We start from the raw sequence: 19080 nt of genomic DNA on the forward strand, positions 1-19080 counted from the left end.
TGTTCTAAAACTGGATGGTGGTGAGAGTTTCAAAACTGTAAATTTACTAAACATCTGTGAACTGCAGTCTTAAAATGGATTAATTTCATGGGTAAAAATTACACCTCAATAGGTCTTTTAAAAATATGTGCATGCTGATCTCTCTCTTCAGACTATTTTTCTCCCACTTACCTACTTGAAAACTCCACTTATTCTTCAAAGTTTATCTCATCTGTGAAGCCTTCTCCAGTATTCCCCCGAGGTAGAATTAGTCCCTACTTTTCTTTTCCCCACTTCTCCACCCTGACATATCATGATTATAGCCCTAATCACATTGTGATACAATTATTTCTCTCCCTTGCTATACTATATGCTCCTTAGGGAAAGAGTAATATGCCTGACATACATTAAGCCCCCAATAAGTGGTTAATGAATGAATAAATGAGTGTTCAAGACATAGTCAATTCAACTTAACTAACAAATAATTATTGAATACCAACTCTGCACAATACTTTAGGAAGGAAGAATATAGATGTTTAGCAGAAGTTACATGATAGATAATAGTTCCATTTTTTTGGAGTACTTATTGTATGCAAGCCCATTATCTTGTTTAATTCTGCTAACCACTCTAAGGGGTGGGTACCATCAGCTCCGTTTCACAGATGAGAAAACTAGGCTTAGAAAGGCCCAGTCACTTAGCTAGCACGTTATGAAGTGAGGACTCTAACCCAAACCAGTGTTATGGCCACTCTGCTATATAAAAGTGAAAAAACTGTGCTTTCCTTTTAGGTTTCATTATGTGTTGTCTTTATTAGGACATATTCAAATGTTATATTTCAATGGTCTGAATGTATCTAGATAAAATTTTTTTTTTGTTTTGGCTGTTTTCTGTGCTTCTAGTGATTCTGTGACTTGTTAAAACATCTATACCGTGTCAAGACATACAGAAAATAATGACCACATTTTATGGGCTTATTCTACTCTTTTCATTGAAATCCTAACTTCTTCATGCTCTTAATTAGAAACATTTCCCTAGTAAAGGACAAAAAGGTGATATAGTATCATCCTAACACCTATTAATTTCTATTCCCACTTACTATGGAAACAAATTTTTTTTTCTTACTGGAAATAAACATGTTTATCACACCACAAAAAGTAACTTTTTCTAGTTTGTAATCACTTTGATTTTTCAAAAAATAGGTGCTATCTACCTAAGGCAGCTATCGTATGAATAATTCAACTGACTGAGAATCTATTTGCCTAAAGGTTTTAAATCATGTTTATTCTATCTCAAAAATTAGAGATGTGACGCCAACATTTTCTGAAAGATCTCTTGAGGAGGGGGAGCATGTCAAGGATTAGTCAAGAAGGATGAAATATTAAAAATAAATTTTAAAATAAAAATGAAATTTTAAAAATAAAAAATAAAAACAAAAAAATAAAGTTACTGGACTCATATCTCAAGCCCACCTGGATTATTCCTGCCTCTAGGAGCTCCCTCAGTCTAGACCCTTGGAACCCAAGTATGGCCTACAGACCAGCAGCAGCAGCATTACCTGGGAGCTCATCAGAAATGTCAAATCTCAGACCACATCCCCAATTTACTGAGTCAAAATCTGTAATTTCACAAGATTTTCAGAGATGTTTCTGCACCTTAGTTTGGAAGCACTGCTCAATATCGTGCATCTTTTGGCAACTCTTGTGTGGCTCCCTCCTCATCCATCATTCCCATCTTGAACATCACCAATCTCACCACATTCATTCACAATCCCACCAGCCCAAGTTATTTCCTAATCCTAAATTTTACTACCTAAGTTACTTCCTCCTCCTCATCTTCCTCGTTTCCCCCTACCTCTCTTCCTCTGACTTTCTACCTTTACTGGTTTATTGTCCCTCTACTGCAAGGTAAGCTCCATGAGAACAGGGACTAAGTTCATCTTGGACACTGCTTTAACACCTTCCTCATCTGTGCTGAATAAATGAATGATTCTATTAAGAGAATACACCTTGTTTTTAGGCCATATAAATATTGAAAACCTTACTTGTCCACATCTGTTTAACCAATATGTCATTTCCTGCAATTTCCTAATCAATACTAATGACTCATTGCCTTAGAGTATTTACACACCTACATTTCATGGTTAATATTTTAATGGGCAAAAATGTGTACATGAAATCAATTTCCAGAGCCCTACATAAAATGTCAAAAGAGGTATCTAAATACAAGCATAACCATAGAGTAATAAATTAATTTCTCCAAGTCACACAAGAATATCAGTCTTATTATTTCAATAGCACAGTGTTACCAAAATAGCAAACTTGAAGGCAATTAACTTATAATTTCTAATAAAACAGGCTATTACCTTAAGTGTTAATGATGATGCTGATGTTTTTCCCTTTGGCTTCTTCAGATAAAAATATAATAAGGCCATTTCTAGGTAGGAATCTCTTATCAACCTAAAATGATATTACATTGTCCTTATTAAATAGCTTCACCACTCATAATAATTTGCATCATTTTTCAACAATTTCTGAGCTGATGAGGAGGAGGGAAAGCAAGATGGTAGACTAGAGGTGCCAGAGAGCATTCCTCCCACAAAAAAGGACCAGAACAGCTAACAGATAACTAAATATTGATGAGCGCATCTGTGGGAGAGCATAGGAGTGCAGCAGAGCCTGGTGAGACCCCTGTGGAGAATGAAAGCTTAGCATGGCAGCATAGAGAGGAGAGAGAGGCACATGGCTTCAGCTGCCACTTCAGCACTGGAATTGGCACAGGATGAGTTTTTCATTGCCACAGAAAGATAGGCAGAGGACCCACAACAACCCTCATCCTAACCACAGAGGCCAGTAGATCCTTTGGTAGGATAAGCCTTGACTCAAGTGTGGAGAGCAGCCTAGAATACACACACTGCATCACTCTAGAACAGGAGCACAAACTGTGCACTCCCCCACCCTTCTGACCCAACCCAATTCAGGACAGCACCATCTAGAAACCAGAGCCCTTGCTGGGAGCATGCCTTGCCCTGGAACCAGTAGCCACATGGCTTCCCCAGTCTTAAAGCTCAGAATTAAGTTGGCCCGCACTGGTGCTAGTGACCAGAGTGAATATCCACACAAATCCCTTCTAGATATAATTTCCAGGGAGAGGATATTCTGGTTTAGAAGTCATTAATTCAGGGAAGGCCCCAGCAATCCTGGGACTGACAGAAGATCTGGGTACAGGCCAGAAACAATTTACAGTTCAGTTTGCCACTGTGATGATGGCCATCATCTACCATTATCGTGAACGATCCTTGGGTCAGAGCCATGAGCAACAATCTTGAAAAGAAAGTCAGGAAACCTGTTGGACAGATGGACTCCAGTGAACTAGCCATGCCATAAAGAGGCCTTCCAATCATTCCAGCCTCAAACATTCCATGTACTACTGGAACACAGGGCTGAAACCAAGCACACACTTTGCTACAACAAGGGGAGGATATATCTTTACCCTGAGTTTTGATCATTTCTTAAGCTTAGTTGTATAGCTTCAAGCAAACTATCAAGTGGTACACTTGGAGATTTCTCTTCCATTAGTATTTGACGTTCTATTTTGCCTGAAAGAAGAAAAAGATACACACAAAGATGGTTTTTCCTTATTCTATCATTTAGAACTTAAAAACAAATATTTCATGCTGGAAACTCAGAAAACTGGATATGCTATCCTTTTGTCTGTCTGTCCTCCTGTCTGTGGCTTCTTGCTAGACAACCAGTGGTGAAGATATATTGCCATCTTCTCAGGAATCTCAGGCTTTCCCTGCCTTCAGTTAGCAACACTGAGTCAAGGCTCCTGTGGCTTTCCCAACATAACTGGTCTTAGCATCTTACTTTCTATTTCCTTCATTTTGTGCATCCCTCTCTTCCTGTATCTCTCATCCCTTTTTCTACTTCCATTTTCCTCTTTCCCCTGTCTACTTCACGGATATCATAGAAAACATCAATACTCCCATGTTCATTGCAGCATTATTGATAATAGCCAAGATATGGAACCAACCTAAGTGTCCACCAATGGATGAATGGACAAAGAAAATGTGATACTTATGCTCAGTGGAATACTATTCAGCCTTAAAAAAGAAAACATTCTGTCATTGGCAAAAACATGGATGAACCCAAACAGCAAAATGCTCGGTGAAATAAGCCAGTCACAGAAAAGAAATACTGTATGATCTCATTTATACGTGGAACCTAAAAAAGTAGAAATCATAGAAGTAGAGAATTAAATATTAGTTGCCAGGGACTTGTAGAGGGTGGGGGATTGGAGAAATGGGAAGATGTAGGTCAAAGGGTATTAAGCTTCAGTTAGACAGGACAGGAGGAATAAGTTCTGGAGCTTATTCCTCCAGAATAATTAATAATAATATATTGTATGATTAATAATAATATATTGTATACTTGGAAATTACTGAGTATATTTTAAATACTCTCATCACAAAAAAATGATAAGTATGTGAGGTGATGGATATGCTAATTAGCTCGATTTAATCATTCCACCATGTATACATATACCAAAACATCACATCGTACCCCATAAATATATATAATTTTTATGTCAATTAAAAATTTTTTAGTTTTAATTTTAAAAAATCAAAAATAAATGAAAAGAGAAAAATAAAAATAAATTAAAACTCACAAACATAAGGAAAAACAAAACAAATCCTAAAAATTCAGCAAATGCTTGAAATACTCTCAATGGTGATGCAAATTCTCTAGCCCTCACACAGCTCCCAGGCCTTATGGTGAGCCACAGCCTTCAAACATAGGCACTAGGAGAGCACCTCTGTAACAAAAAGGGCAGGAAAAGGAAATCTCATAATCACTATAAAAAGGATTCACAGTATGTATGAAGCATATGGAAAAGGGCACAGAGCTGGCCACTGTTGAGTTCACATCTGGGCAGTATCATTTAGTAACTGCTGACTTTGGGAAAGTTACTTAACCAGATTGCACTTCATTATCCTCATCTGTCAACCCAGATTAGTTATGCCTACCTTGTAGAGCTTTTATAAGACTTAGCGATATGAGATGTAAAACATTGACTACAGTGCCCAGCATCTAATAGATGCTCAGTAAATGACAACAATCATCATTGTCTTAGTTTTTCTCATGGCTAAAATGGCCACAATATAATCATATGAAAGTATTATGTAAATAGGTATTACATAAGTTATAAGTATAAGCATATTATAGCTATTTTATTTCAATGAGTGTGTATCTCTTATAGAAATTAACCAAAATGTTTAGCTAAGTAATGAAATGATGCAGAAAAAATATCTCCCAAGCATTATTTAAGTAACATTACTTATAGTTAAGTGGCTGAATGATGACATTTTTCAGTCAAACATGATACTTTGTATAAAGAGGGTTAATTCTAATTATAAAAGAAACTAAGTGGTAGTACTTTTTTTCTTTCTGATATAAACTTAAAACAGTGTTCTTCTACCTAAAACCAAGTTTGGTAGAGGCACCAATGTGTTTGTCATCACCAAGCCCTTTGTAAAATCGGTAATTTTTATAGTCAGTGACAAGATTTTTAAGAAGCCTGTTGTTAACAGCAAAAAATTCCACAAACGTTATCACAGTCCCAATCCTAAATACATTTTACCTTTCTGAAAAAAGATTTCAGCTTCGACTTCATGTTCCTCTACTGCTGTAATCTTGCACAGTTTCAATGCCACTTCAAAAAGATGAAGAGCAGGTAACCACTTTGAAGGATCCTTTTTTCTATTGTTATAATATATTTGCTTGGCCATTGTATGCCCTAAAAGAAAAACAGTTGGGTGGGAGGACAACAATAAAATACTAGTGTTCATAACAAGTCTCTAAGTTACCAGACTTGTCCCATAGTAATGGCATCTATTAAGATCTATTGTGATCTTTACAGTTTTTAGCATCCAAGAAATGTTTCAAAGAAATACAATATCTGATATTTAAATGATCCACAATAACTCTTTGAACTTTATCTGTGATAAATTTCCACCAGGCTTTCTTATTTTTAAAATGAAGGACAATCTCCCAAGTCTCTTTCAGTTCTAAAATTTCATGACGCTCTACAAAACACCTTCCATGTTCCTAATGCGGTTATTGGTAGAGAGACATCTGGAAGTTCTATGTTGTTCCCAGTAAAGATTGGACTGGATATATTAATAAGCAGTAATTTTCTTTCTGTTAAGCATTATACTGCTTGCTTGCTATGCATTTTTTTTTTTTTTTTTTTTTTTTGGTCATCCCAACTAGTTAGCAAACCCATTATGGACAAGGGCCACATGCTATATTTCTTATATGGTCCCAGCATCACTTAACATAATCAAGGACTGCTGTGTGGAAGAAGTATTAGGCTTACTCTGTATGGCCTCACAGACAGACAGACAGACATTTACTCAACAAATATTTTCTCAGGGCTTAGGCACTGGATACAAATGAAAAAAGAATAGTAAGAGCTAAGATTTATTAAATGCTTCCTACATGCCAGGCACCATCTCAAGTATTTAATATGACTTACTCATATGAGCCTCACAGTTCTGAGTGGGACCATTATTATGCTCACTTGACAGAAGACAAAGCAGTGGCTCAGTGAGGTTTAAGTAGCTTACCCAAGGTCACATGGCTAGTAAATAGCAGGGCCATAATTTGGACCTAGGCAGTCTGGCTCCAGGGCCCACACTCTAAACTACAGTGTTGCATTACCTCTTAAAAGCGAGGCCATGGAGCTTAGTGTTTAATGGAGTATATGAACGGCCACACAGGCCATCAAAATAGTGTGGCCAACTGTGCAGCAGGGAAAGCACAGGCACTGTGGTAGCAGGTTACAGGAGCCCTGACCCAGATCTGGGAAAGGGCAGGGAAATCTTCCAAGAGGACCTGGCTGTCTACATCAAAAGCTAATGATTGTCTTGCCTTTCGTAATTTTAAAGAAGGAAAATGTTGGGATAAGGAGTAGAAGGCAACTGGAGGAAATACTATATTGGGAGGATGGTTGAATATACAATAAAGGACTATAAACAGAAAGCCAGTGTAGGACTGCAGAATACAGCTGCTGGTTTCAGCTGAGGTGCCTAATCCTGGCTGGTCATTGGTGCTACCACATCATTGGAGGCTTTGAACAAGTCCCTACATGCCTCTGGGACTTGAGTGTCTTCCTCTGTGAAAATGAGGCAGCAGAACTAGAAAACAGCTGAGGTCCATTTGAGTTGTAAAATTTTTCAATTCCAATATGCTACACCCTACAAAGGGCTTTTTAAAAACCTAGAACACTTTTGTAAATTTTAGCTCAGGAATGTGCTAATATAGAAGGCAGGCTGGTGGAGAAAGTCTCAATGTCTCTATTTCTCTCTCTGTCTTCCTCTCTTTCTTTCTCATCCAGGGAGAAGGTAGTGAGCACTTACTCTGGACCAGGCAAGATGGTAGCACACTGCTGAGAATATGGAGATGAAGAAGCTTGAGTCCTTGCTTCCAGAAGGCTCCCAGGAGAGCAAGAAGGCCAGAAATGGAACAGCAAGAAAATCTAACACCTACGAAGCTGTTATAACAAGCGAGGTACCCTTCTAAACACATTCCACATTCCACTTGCTTAATCTCATGACAAGCCAGTGATATTGGTACTTACCCATATTTTATGGAAGAGGAAACAGAAACACAGGGAAGTTAAGTGACTCGTTCAACAGAATTGAACAAGACTTCTTTCTCCAGAATCCTCTAACAATTACCAATTATGCGTAGATCCCAGGCAAAAAGAGAAATGAAAGATATGCCAATACTATTTCTCCAATACACCCTCATCTTTCAAAACCTCTCCCATTTTTATATGTTTGGCTTTTTGTTTCAAAGTATACTGCAGTTGCTAATATAAGACAAAAATACCAAGTATCTTCATGTCATAGCACATTCATATATAAAATATATTTACTCTATATAATATGGTATTAATGTATAATAATAGTACTAGTACTTGAAAATTAGAATTGTTCCAGAAATTATTGACTATTTTCTCTTTCTCCCCAACTAGATAATAGGCTTTCTGAGGACAGAGATGGCGGCTGGCTTTCTATTACATCCCCACTCTCCAACATCATTCTTGTACTGTTCTTAGGATGCAATCTATACTACAAAGGAAACTGTCCAGAAATCAACAAGTCACAGAGGATTTTCTGCTTCATAATATTGAAGTGCTCCTTTTTCCAGTAAACATCAGCTCTGTGAAAAAGAAGTTGTGAAACTGACGTTGTTTTGACAGAAAGGCTGCTTTTGGTTTTGTTTTTTAAGTCTGTATTTAATATAACATACCAGAAAGCAAGCTGTTCAGCTTCAAGTGAGTCTAAAAAACAGCAACAGTATTGTCATTGAGTGGTGACACATCTTCAAGATTAGTAAGTCAGAAAAGCAGAGAATACATTTGATTTAACACAATCTGTGTGATTTAACACAATCTGTACTTTAAGCTCTTGTAGAAAACAAATGTCCTGATAATATAACAAATTGTGGACTAAAAATACAGAAAAACAGCTCTCATGAGATTAGCGAGCTGCAAGGAATTCAAGAGGCCCAATGAGGAAACTTAACACTATAGAGGCGGAGTAACTCACGTAAAGTTACAAAACCCATATCTAGTGATGATGATGATGATGATGATCATACAATAACAATGATCAATGATAATAATAAAAGGGAGGAGCAGGAGGGAGGAATAGCAGAAATTCTGGACAGATGATCCCTGGAGCATGCCCTCGTTGCCCTCCCTTCCCCAATCCAATCCAGCCATTAGCCTCTTCTGAGCTGAGCAACTGTGGGTGCAGGAGGCAGGCGGGTCCTAGAAGATGACGAATAAGAACAAACAGAGCTGTTATGGGATTTTCTGCACTCTGGGCTGGACAAGAGCCTGGGAACCAGAGGCAGGAAGCCTTGGGTCAAAGACCAGGAACAGCATCCTAAAGAGAGCTTGAAATGATGTCTGTGAGCCCCAGAGAAGGGTAGCTATGGCTGGATGCCTTGTTGTTTTCTGAGGAGCTTTGAGGGGCCTGAAGTTGGCCTGAGTCCTCTCTACTCCTGAAGCTAAAGAAGGCTGGCTTTTGCTACTTCTCCTGGTGCCTCAACAGGGAATTAAACTCTTGAAGACTGATCCAAAGCCAACCCACAGAGGCAGAACTAGTTGTTCATGCCACCATTTGCAGCATTGCTGCTGCCGAAGTGAATCCAACAGCTGGACCTGAACCACAGTAAGTAGACTAATTAAAATAGCCCAGCTATGAAGAGCCAGCAGTCAGTGAGGGTAAGAACAAATATAACCCCCAGAAAAGGTGGCATTAATGAAATGAAACCAATTGGGAACCAGATGACAAGTTGAATTAAAATACAGGAGCATGTATAGTGCTATAAAGTTATCAGATGATTTTGAGAAGATGTTCAATGCTGAAACTTGAATAATCAGAAAATCAAGTAGAAGTAGAGATAGCTCAAACCATAGATGATATAAATAAATGGATATTATAAGGGAAAAGATTATAGACTTAGAAGATGGATCCAAACTTGACATACAAACAATAGTCAACACTTAGCAGTGTTTCCTATGGTCCAGGCACTGGTCTGGACACTTAACTCACTTAATCTTCTCAACAATCCTATAATGTAGGTGTCATTATTAATACCTGCTACAGTCTGAATGTTTATGTCCATGCAAAATTCATATGTTGAAACCGAACCCTCATGGTGATGGCATGAAAAGGTGAGGACTTTGGGAGGTGATTAGGTCATGAGGGCTCCACCTTCATGAATGGGATTAGTGCCCTTATGAAAGATGCTTGAGGAAGCCCATTTGCCCCTTCCACCATGTGAGGACACATAGAAAGTGCTGTCTATAAAGCAGAACGAGACTTCACTAGACAACAAATCTACTGGAGCCTTGATCTTGGACTTCCAAGCCTCCAGAACTGTGAGCAATAAGTTTCTATCATTTATAAATTACTCAGTCTAAGGTATTTTATTATAGCAACCTGAATGGACTAACATATCCCCCATTTTTGGGATGAGGAAAGTAAGGCACAAAGAAGTTAAGTCACATGCTTCATATTTAAACCTAGGTAGGCTGACTTCAACTTTAGTAGCAGCTGAAGAAGAAGAAAGAAAAGAGAAAGTGAAGAGGCAATAATTAAGCAAGAAGAAATTCTCTTGGAGCTGGAAAGAGACTTGTCTGCAGATTGAAAGGGCCCACTGAGCTCTAGGCATAAGAGAAAAGACATATACCTAGACTTATGCTGATAAAATTCCTGAACTACAGAGGGAAAAAAGGGAAAATCTTACAAATTTCCAGACAGAAAGAACAAATTTCTTACCAAAAGAAAAGAAAAATTAGAACTGGCACTGCCATTCTCATTTGCACCATTCAAAGTTAGAAATCATGGAATAACATCTATCAAATCCTGAGCAAAAAGCCTCACCTCGAGATCCTGATACTGAAGTGACTTGAGACAGCACATCACCCATCTGTCATAGTGCAAGAAAAGGATTTGCAGAGAACAAGGAATCAGACAGAACATCATCTGAGGAAAACACTCAGACAGAAAAGAAAAAAAAAGTTCAATCAACAACCTATAAAGAGAGACTGAAAAATGGGAAAGAGAAATGAAAAAGAGGAGGAAGGGGGCAGCAGCAGCACTTGACCAATGATTGAATATTATAAATTCTAAATAGAGTTTCTTTAAAAATAAAAGAAATAGTTCAAAGGAAAAACCTAAAAAATATTTTGCATCAAAAATTACTAAATTAGCTCAGTAAAATCTAGGAGCTAGATGAGTAGGGGAGGGGGGAAAAATTCTAGATATCTCCTCTATAAAAAGGTAAGATTAAAGTAGGAAAGTAAAATTCATCTAAAGATCTCATTTAATTGGGGACAGCCTACAGGGGAAACAGGTAAGAGCCTCCTGGTGAGAGGAGATAGCTGGATCTGAGTATTATGGTAGGAAACCACATGTTGGAGGCTGAGGGTGGGGAAGAAAAAATGCAATAGATGTCTAAAATAATAGGAAAAAATGGCAATAAAAACAATTTCATCAAACTGACAAAGAAGCTAAAGTAAAATAAAGTAAATGTAAGAAATAATAACAATAGTAACACCATTTATTACATGACTGCTAAGCGTCAGGCACTGTTAATGACCATATATACTTAACGTCACTTAATTATTCCAAATGTACAGAGCAAATAGCCCTATCCCCATTTTGCAGAGAAGGCATTGGAACTCCCAAGATCTTTAACAACTCCCAAGATCAGACCACTAAGAAGTAGCAATGCCAAGATTCCAGCCTGGGCCCCCCAGACTCCAAGCCATCATCTAACCAGCTTGCTCTGCATGCTGCACCCAGAGCTTTTCTGTTCCTGTCACCTGTGTGTTTGTCTTCTTTCCAGAGCACTGCCCACTTGCTTACTTTTCTTCAGATATTTGAAAAGGATCTAACATTTACTGAGCACATACTATGTGCCAGAGATGGTGCTAAGTGCCATTTATCAGAAACAAGAAAGAAGAAAGAAAATAATCATACCAGCCAAAGAGAGTCTCTGTGAACATTTTGCTACAAATCCTTTTTGTCTTTATTTTCCAATGTGTATTATGAATATTTTGTAATCTTCTGTTTTATACATTTTCCCAGTGTAGTGTGAAATCTTTCCATTGTTATTCTGAAACATTATTATTAGTAGTGGCATAGTAGTCTAATGGATGAATGAAGTCAGAAAGCACCATTATTGATTGATTTCAGCACTGTGCTAGGTGCCTGTGGTCTTAGGTGGACAAAATAAAATTGTTGCCTTAAGAAGTTTATATTCTAATGAAGGTTTTAAACAAGTAAACTGTCCTAAAAATCAATGTAGTAAGTATTATAATAAGAATAATCAATTAGAAGGGGGCAAGGAACCTAACCCAATCTTGGGGGTCAGGAAAAGCTTCTCAGAGGATGTGATGTTTAACTGAGATCTGAAGGATGAATAGAGTTAAAGGAAGTGTATTTGGGGGTGGGGGAAGGAGAGAGTGGGAGTGGGGTTTCTGGGCAAGATTGTTCCAAGTGAAGAAAATAGCATGTGCAGACGGGTAAAGCCCGCATATGGCACATACAGCAATCCATGTGACTGGAGGGTTGAGTGGGAAGAGGGACAGGTAGGTCTGGGCCACATCATAAGAAGTCTTTTAAGCCAAGATAAGTGGAGAACATTTACTCAAGGGACAGACTAGGGAAACAGAACACATAAACGTAATGAAGATGGGAAGCCAGAGAGGGAGGAGGAAAACTGGGAGAATGCAGTGCCTGAGAATCTGAAGGTCAGGAAAGCGGAGTTCTAAGGAGCCATGACTGACATCGGCAATGGCAAAGCTGCAGAGGGTCCCCACAGGCAAGGTCAGAAAATTACATGTCGGAATTGCAAATTCATTCCTTGGTCACCCCACCAAGAGTGGTTTCTCTGGTCCAAATCCAGAATGAAGTGGGACACACGGGGCAAACTGGCAGGGGGGGTGGGGATGGTAAGTGAGCAGAACCCACCCTTAAGCCTGACTGGAAGGGGATGTTGTGGGGGTGATAGAGGCTTAAGGCAGGTTTGTCACTGTTTCCTTTTGTATGTCTGTTTAGTTCGGTTTTTGGAATGAGGGAAAGGGACTCTCAAATAAGGAGGGTGGAAGATATGTGAGAGAGGGGTAGTAGTGTTGAAGCAAGGTCCCTGCGAAAGACAGAAAGCTGCTCCCCTGGGACAGCGGCAAGGCAGAAGGATGCTGGTGTTATGACCGTGTTCATTACAGACACTTTGCAAAGGTCTCAGCCTGCAGAGGGCAGAAAGGCCTATACACAGTTTTTCCACTGCATGGAAACTATGCCATCTACCTGGGACTGAAAATACTATTATGAGCAAATCCACTGTTGAAGGTGCTAACTAGTGGATTGTGAAGGACCACATGATGCTATGCCTTTAAGACACCTTGTTTCATAAAAATACACAGACTTTTGACAATTCCCACATTTATAAGATATAACAAGATTTTTACCAAGTCATCAAAACCTAGAAAAAATGAACACCACTTTCATTAATACATTTATCAAAACTAAGTTTTGTTGTTCATAGACATTAAGTGTTTTTAAAGATGTAAGAACTTACTTAATAGCATCAATTATAACCTAAAAGCCATAATGCGTTCTTACACATTTCTCTCCAAAATCTTCTTTAACAGTTGTCACAAATTTGAAGAAACTAGATAATAATTTAGTGGTCAAAAATAGTTTTATTTAAGAAATGTACCTGTACTTTGTGTTTGTAGGACTTTTTTTTTTTTTCAGTAAAGTTGCTGAAATGTACAATAATTTTAAAGTAGACTACGTGGGTGTAATTTCAATTTAAATGATTCATTAACTGCCTAAAGTACAATTGACCTTAGCAAGTAGTTACACATGTTATAATTGTTGTAATCAACTTCATACTTTATTCATACATAAAGACCATCCATACATCACACAGAGTCTGGCACATGGTAAGTAATCAAAAACTATTTGTTAAATAAATGGTCCCTGAGCATTCATGAATATTGCCGCTTTTAAATGCACTCATATACAGCCTGACTGCAAATAACCTAACATTTTTCATCAGTCACTCTAATGCAATATATGTTTAAATGTTCTTACCGATTCTCATTTTTATTTTGGCCAATAACATGACATGAGGAAGATAGATATTTTTCAAAGACAGTGATGGATTTGCATATTCAGTGTTTGATACAGGAAATTCAATTGTTTCTCCAAAAGTTATCATCTACAAAGAAACATTGTAATAAGAAATTAGTTAATGTGGTTTGGAATAAAAAAAAAAAGACAGAAAAGTTTCTAAGTCCTATGGACACAAAAGCATTCTTACCTGTTTAATAAGAATGTTGTGAGCCTTAGTCAACAAATGTAATTTTTCTGTTTTTAGAGGACATGCCTTGAATTTCTCAGCTTTTGTTAAGTCATCCAGCAAAACTAGGCTTCTTGCCAGGGTTAACCAAGACCGAGAAGAAATAAATTCATTTCCTTCAAGCAAATGTATTATATCCTATTAAAATAAAATTATTCCTTTTTATAGTACTGTTTCCAATTCATTCAAACAAGAGCTGACCATATTGATTGTTACACCTTCAGTACCTAATGGAATTTAAAATTCTCTCCTTTTGTTCTAACTGGGGTCTTTCCCTAAATATAAATGTGAACAAGGTTCTCTTCCTACCTGAAGATTTCTTATGATGTCTGCCTTTAAATGCTTTTCTTGCAAGCCAAGGATTACAGCTTGCATCAAGAATTCAGCATGTAGCTCCATGTTGTCTGCATTTTTTGCTTCCATACACACTTCGTCAATGAGGCTCAAACAATCTGTCATATCATTCTCTAAAATTTTAAAAATGTGGTTATTTAAAATGCAATGAGAAAATAAGGAAGTGTATATGTGAAATATTTCCAATGTTCATCACAGGAGTATTGTATAATATCAAAGAACAAGAGGATATTAAGACAGAAAACAAATAGACTCTACATAAAACATGGAAAAGAAATTTGTCATTTGGAGGGAAGTACTTTAGGATATTTCACTGCTGCAAAAGTAATAATGATATCACATGAAATAATTTAATTTGAGAGATGGACAGAGATGGGTGAATAGATAGGTACACAAACAGATCATTATTAATCACTGCAAGAACTAACATTTATAGCACCAGGCTGTCATCTAAGAACTTCAGAAGTTTAGCTCCTTTAATTCTTACAATAATTCTATGAAGTGGGTACAATTATCTCCATTTTACAGATCAGGAAACTGAGGCACAGGGGGATTAAGAGACTCAGCCAAGAAAGACTTGACAAGGAAGTGGTGGATCCAGCATTTGAACCCAAGTGGGGTGGTCAGAATCTGTGCCCTTCACCCCTACTCTTAGTTGTCTTCCTAGATGACAAGAAGACCTGGGCATTAGTATTTTGAAATCTCTGTCTGCTTTTCATATATTGGTAACGTATATGTCACTTTCAGTGATTCAAAGGACTGTTGAAAATGATTATTCTTATTTAATAACCTGAATTTTTAATTCTGGAAACAGATCAAACTAAAAAGTTATAAAATGTTAACATTTTATTAAAATATCTCAGTAAAGTCCCCTTCACCTATATAAAATTAATTTTTATAAAAACATTGTTTAGGAAAATAGGATATTTGTACCTTTCACAATTCCAATGCCACGAATCTGTGCGACAAATGCAGTCACCAATGCTAAGCGGCACCTCAACCACAGATGAATGTTGAAATATTCTCGGGAATTTAAGGAAACAGGATCTAAAAACTCATTATCATCTTCATTTTCAGTGGCCTGAACAATATTAAAATGATGGTTATCTTCTCATTTAATAATGTCAAAGTTCTAGCCTAAGGCTAAGTGTAACATAAGAGAAGCATCCCATATAATTTTAACAACATTAAGTTTTTAAATTTAGAAACTATTCTTGCACATTCTATAAAATATAAAACATATACAAAAAACCCAAAACAAATAAAACACCTACAATCTCACAATCTTCTATTAACATTTTGGTATACTGCTTTTCTCTCTATACCCACTGTTGAAAAATAGTTTCGTGGTCTGAATTTTCACGGCAAATTAATTATCAGCAGTTTCCATGTGATCAAAACTTTTTGTAAGCATCATCTTAAGGGCTGAAATATAATAAATAATATTGACTAGAATGTATCAAGCACTTATTATAGGCCAGGCAGTGTGGTACCTGCTTTACACACATGATCTCACTTAATTCTCCTAACAGCCAAAAAAGGTTATTATTATTTCCATTTTACAATTGGAGAATTGAGACCTAGAAAGGTTAACTATCTTGCTTAAACTCCATCATATTTTGGCAGAGGTGAGATTCAAACTCGTGTGATCTTGAATTTAGAGTCCGCAGTTTTACTGTGTTACACTGTCGTATGCTGCTCAAACATGTATTTCAATTGATTGGCCATCCTCATTATTACATTTTACAATGGGGTGGCGAATGTTCAAAGCTACTGGAGGGAGGTGCATATGGAGCTTTATCCAGGGTAGAGTCCATCATAGGCACTTGGGAACTTTAAAATCATCTAGAACCCCCATTTGTCCTAGTAATTTCCTGCTGTGCATCTCTGAGAGCTCCTCAAGTCCAACGAATCAGCAACACTTGCCATCCGGGGGCTAGACTGTGGATAGGCAGGTGGGAAGTACAGGGAGAGAAGAGTGAAAGTACAGGGAGAAAGGAAGGGGAGAGACAAGGAATAAGAGTAAGCAGTGAACAGAGGCCCACAGGTAGGATGGTGATTAGAATGGGCTCACCAAGTACTCGAGGAGTATTTAGATTGGCAATACAGAAAAAAATGCCCATCAATATAACTTAATCTCACAATGCTTACATTTCCTGTTACGAATGAAAAGTCAAGTCACACAATCTAAAATCAGTGTTTCTCAATCTGGTCACAAATGATTGATATTTGGGGCCCAATAATTGTTGTGGGGGGTCTGTCATGTACATTATAGGATGTTTAACAACATCCCTGGCCTCTACCCAGTAGATACCAGTAGCACCCTGTCTAGTTTTTACACCCAAAATGTCTCCAGACATTGCTGAATGTCCCCTCAGAGGCAAAATCGCCCCTTGTTGACAACCATTGTTCTAAGTTAATTTTTAGAATCAGATTGCTTTTTAGCATTTTTATTGCTTTTAATACAGTAAAGAAATGAGTCTCTATGTAGGATAGTTAGTTTTGCTAATTTGCAATGATGCTAATTTTATTAGTAATGCTTGAATAATGAGAAAGGATTCTATGTGACAAATCTTTACATTTTAATCTTAAACCCTGTATTGTTAAATTACTTGGTCTTATCAAAGTCCAATCACAGAATTTATGACACCCATTGTCAAGTAGATTTGAGACCTTAAATATGGAAGAATCTAACTATGAGGAATCCAAAATAGGAAATAGCACAGGTGTCTTAATGGCAATGCTGAAGTAATAAACTCCAAGTGGGATGAACAAGTTTTGTGAAACAACTTTGTTAGTGAGATAATATCTAGACTAACATAACAATACATCTAGACAGGAAATTATTATATCCAATTCCATGAATTCACAAATGAGATTACAAAATTAAGAAAAAAAAATTAAGGGACTTGCCTAAACTATACCACTTAAATAGCATCAATAAGACTTAAACGTGGATCTTTTTACTGTGAATTCAATGTTTTTTTCTACTTTACCCCTTTGCTTCATCTAAGTAATTCCTAGCACGCCAATAGTTACATAATAAGTATTGTAAGGATAAATGTTAAACTCATACATACAGAAGTTCCTGGAGGGATGGGATTCTCTGTGTCATCTTGTACTTCTTTCTTTTTAAAAAGTTCTGAATCCTGGAGAAGTTTCAGGGTTGAAAATACCATTGCAGCACTAAAATAGAGAATATTTTTTAAATGTTATTAGTATTTTATTTGTGGCATTTATTATTTTCTCTCTTCTTCCAACAACAAACCTTGTCATACCCCCAAACACCCCCCAAACTATTAGGTGCCCCTTCTATATGCCCTAATAGCACCCTGATCTTAACCATACGGTAGTACAGTCAGTCAACCCTTTGTATCTACAGGGAATTGGTTCCAGGACATCGGTGGATATAAAATCTGAAGACACTCAAATCCCAGATATAAAATGGTGTAGCATTTGCATATAACCTACATACATCCTCCTGTATACTTTAAATCATCTCTAGACTATTTTTAATACCCAATATAATGCTATGTAAATAGCTGTATTGTTTAGGGAATAATGACAAAAAAGTCTGTACAAGTTCAGTACAGAGGCAACTATCCACTTTTTAAAAATTATTTTGAGTCAGCAGTTGGTTGAATTCATGGATTTGGAACCCACAGATACAAATGGCTGACTGTACATACTACATTATTTACTTGCCTGTGTATTGCTCTACAGCTAATTTGTCTATTCCCAGCATCTACTATAGTGACTGGGATATAATGGAAACTAAAAAATATTTATAAATGAACATGAATGAATAGAAGAATAAACGAACAAAGGTTTCCAAAATCTAAAACAAAATTTATTGACAAGCTCATTAATAAAATGAGCACACACGTATTTAGAATGTGGTTCTCCAGCTTTTTGAGGTTATAGAACTGTTACTAAACAGTATACACTTGGAAACTCTCAAGCTAAATTATTACTTAATCAGTGTCTAGCAGTGCCAGAAGGGAAATGTACGAAATTAAGAACACAGATGCCAGGGGATAAGAATTCTCTTTACTTCCTGTTGCTACCTACATAAACTTGTCTGCGCTCTAAACCATTATATCCTCTTCTCCTGTAGAATGATAATTTATAATTGACATCAGACTGCCTCAAAATATTTTAATTGTATATACTAAGAGCTGCCTTCTCTTGAAAATCTGTCTCAAAATAAAATTCAAAATACAGTACAATCTGTACACCTGAAGATGCTCATTATAGTTATTTATAACACAGAAAGATTGGGTAAAAGCCAAATGGACAATATACCCATCTAATTTCCCACTTGATATCATCACTTGAATAATTAACAGACAGTCACTTTTAAAAGGTGCAATGAGTTCAGTTTTGTCATCCACAAAAGGTATATTGAAGTCTTAACACCTATATTTCAATGTGTGATCTTATTTGGAAATAGGTTCTTTACGGAGGAAATCAAGTTAAAATCAGGTCACTAGGATGGGCCCTAATCCAGTATGACGGGTATTACTATAAAAAGGGGAAATTCGGACAGAGACAAGACGCATGGAGGGAAGATGATGTGTAGACACACAGGGGGGGAACAGCCATGTAACAGGCATGATGCATCCACAAGCCAAGGAACACCAAAGATTGGGGGCAAACACCAGAAGCTAGAGGAGGGAAGGAAGGATTGTCCTCCAGAGCTGTCAGACAGAGCATGGTCCTACTGACACCTTAACTTTGAACTTCTAGCTGCTAGGGCAGCCCTGGGAGACTAGTAACAACAGGTCAGAA

General features: G+C 37.2%; 1 protein-coding gene across 1 annotated transcript in view; it reads right to left on the reverse strand.

Annotated features, from left to right (window-relative positions):
• CFAP54 (cilia and flagella associated protein 54) overlaps positions 1–19080 on the reverse strand; it is a 302389-nt gene that overhangs the window by 79885 nt on the left and 203424 nt on the right. Inside the window, exons 52-59 of the mRNA XM_063115642.1 lie at positions 17370–17475; positions 15223–15370; positions 14245–14402; positions 13897–14073; positions 13668–13794; positions 5621–5776; positions 3470–3575; positions 2343–2436 (exon numbers count right to left, since the gene is read on the reverse strand). Coding sequence (XP_062971712.1) covers positions 2343–2436; positions 3470–3575; positions 5621–5776; positions 13668–13794; positions 13897–14073; positions 14245–14402; positions 15223–15370; positions 17370–17475 — 1072 coding nt within the window. The remainder of the gene's footprint in view (positions 1–2342; positions 2437–3469; positions 3576–5620; positions 5777–13667; positions 13795–13896; positions 14074–14244; positions 14403–15222; positions 15371–17369; positions 17476–19080) is intronic.

Source organism: Cynocephalus volans, chromosome 12 (genome assembly GCF_027409185.1).
Source record: "Cynocephalus volans isolate mCynVol1 chromosome 12, mCynVol1.pri, whole genome shotgun sequence".
In the NCBI taxonomy this organism is placed as follows: Eukaryota; Metazoa; Chordata; class Mammalia; order Dermoptera; family Cynocephalidae; genus Cynocephalus; species Cynocephalus volans.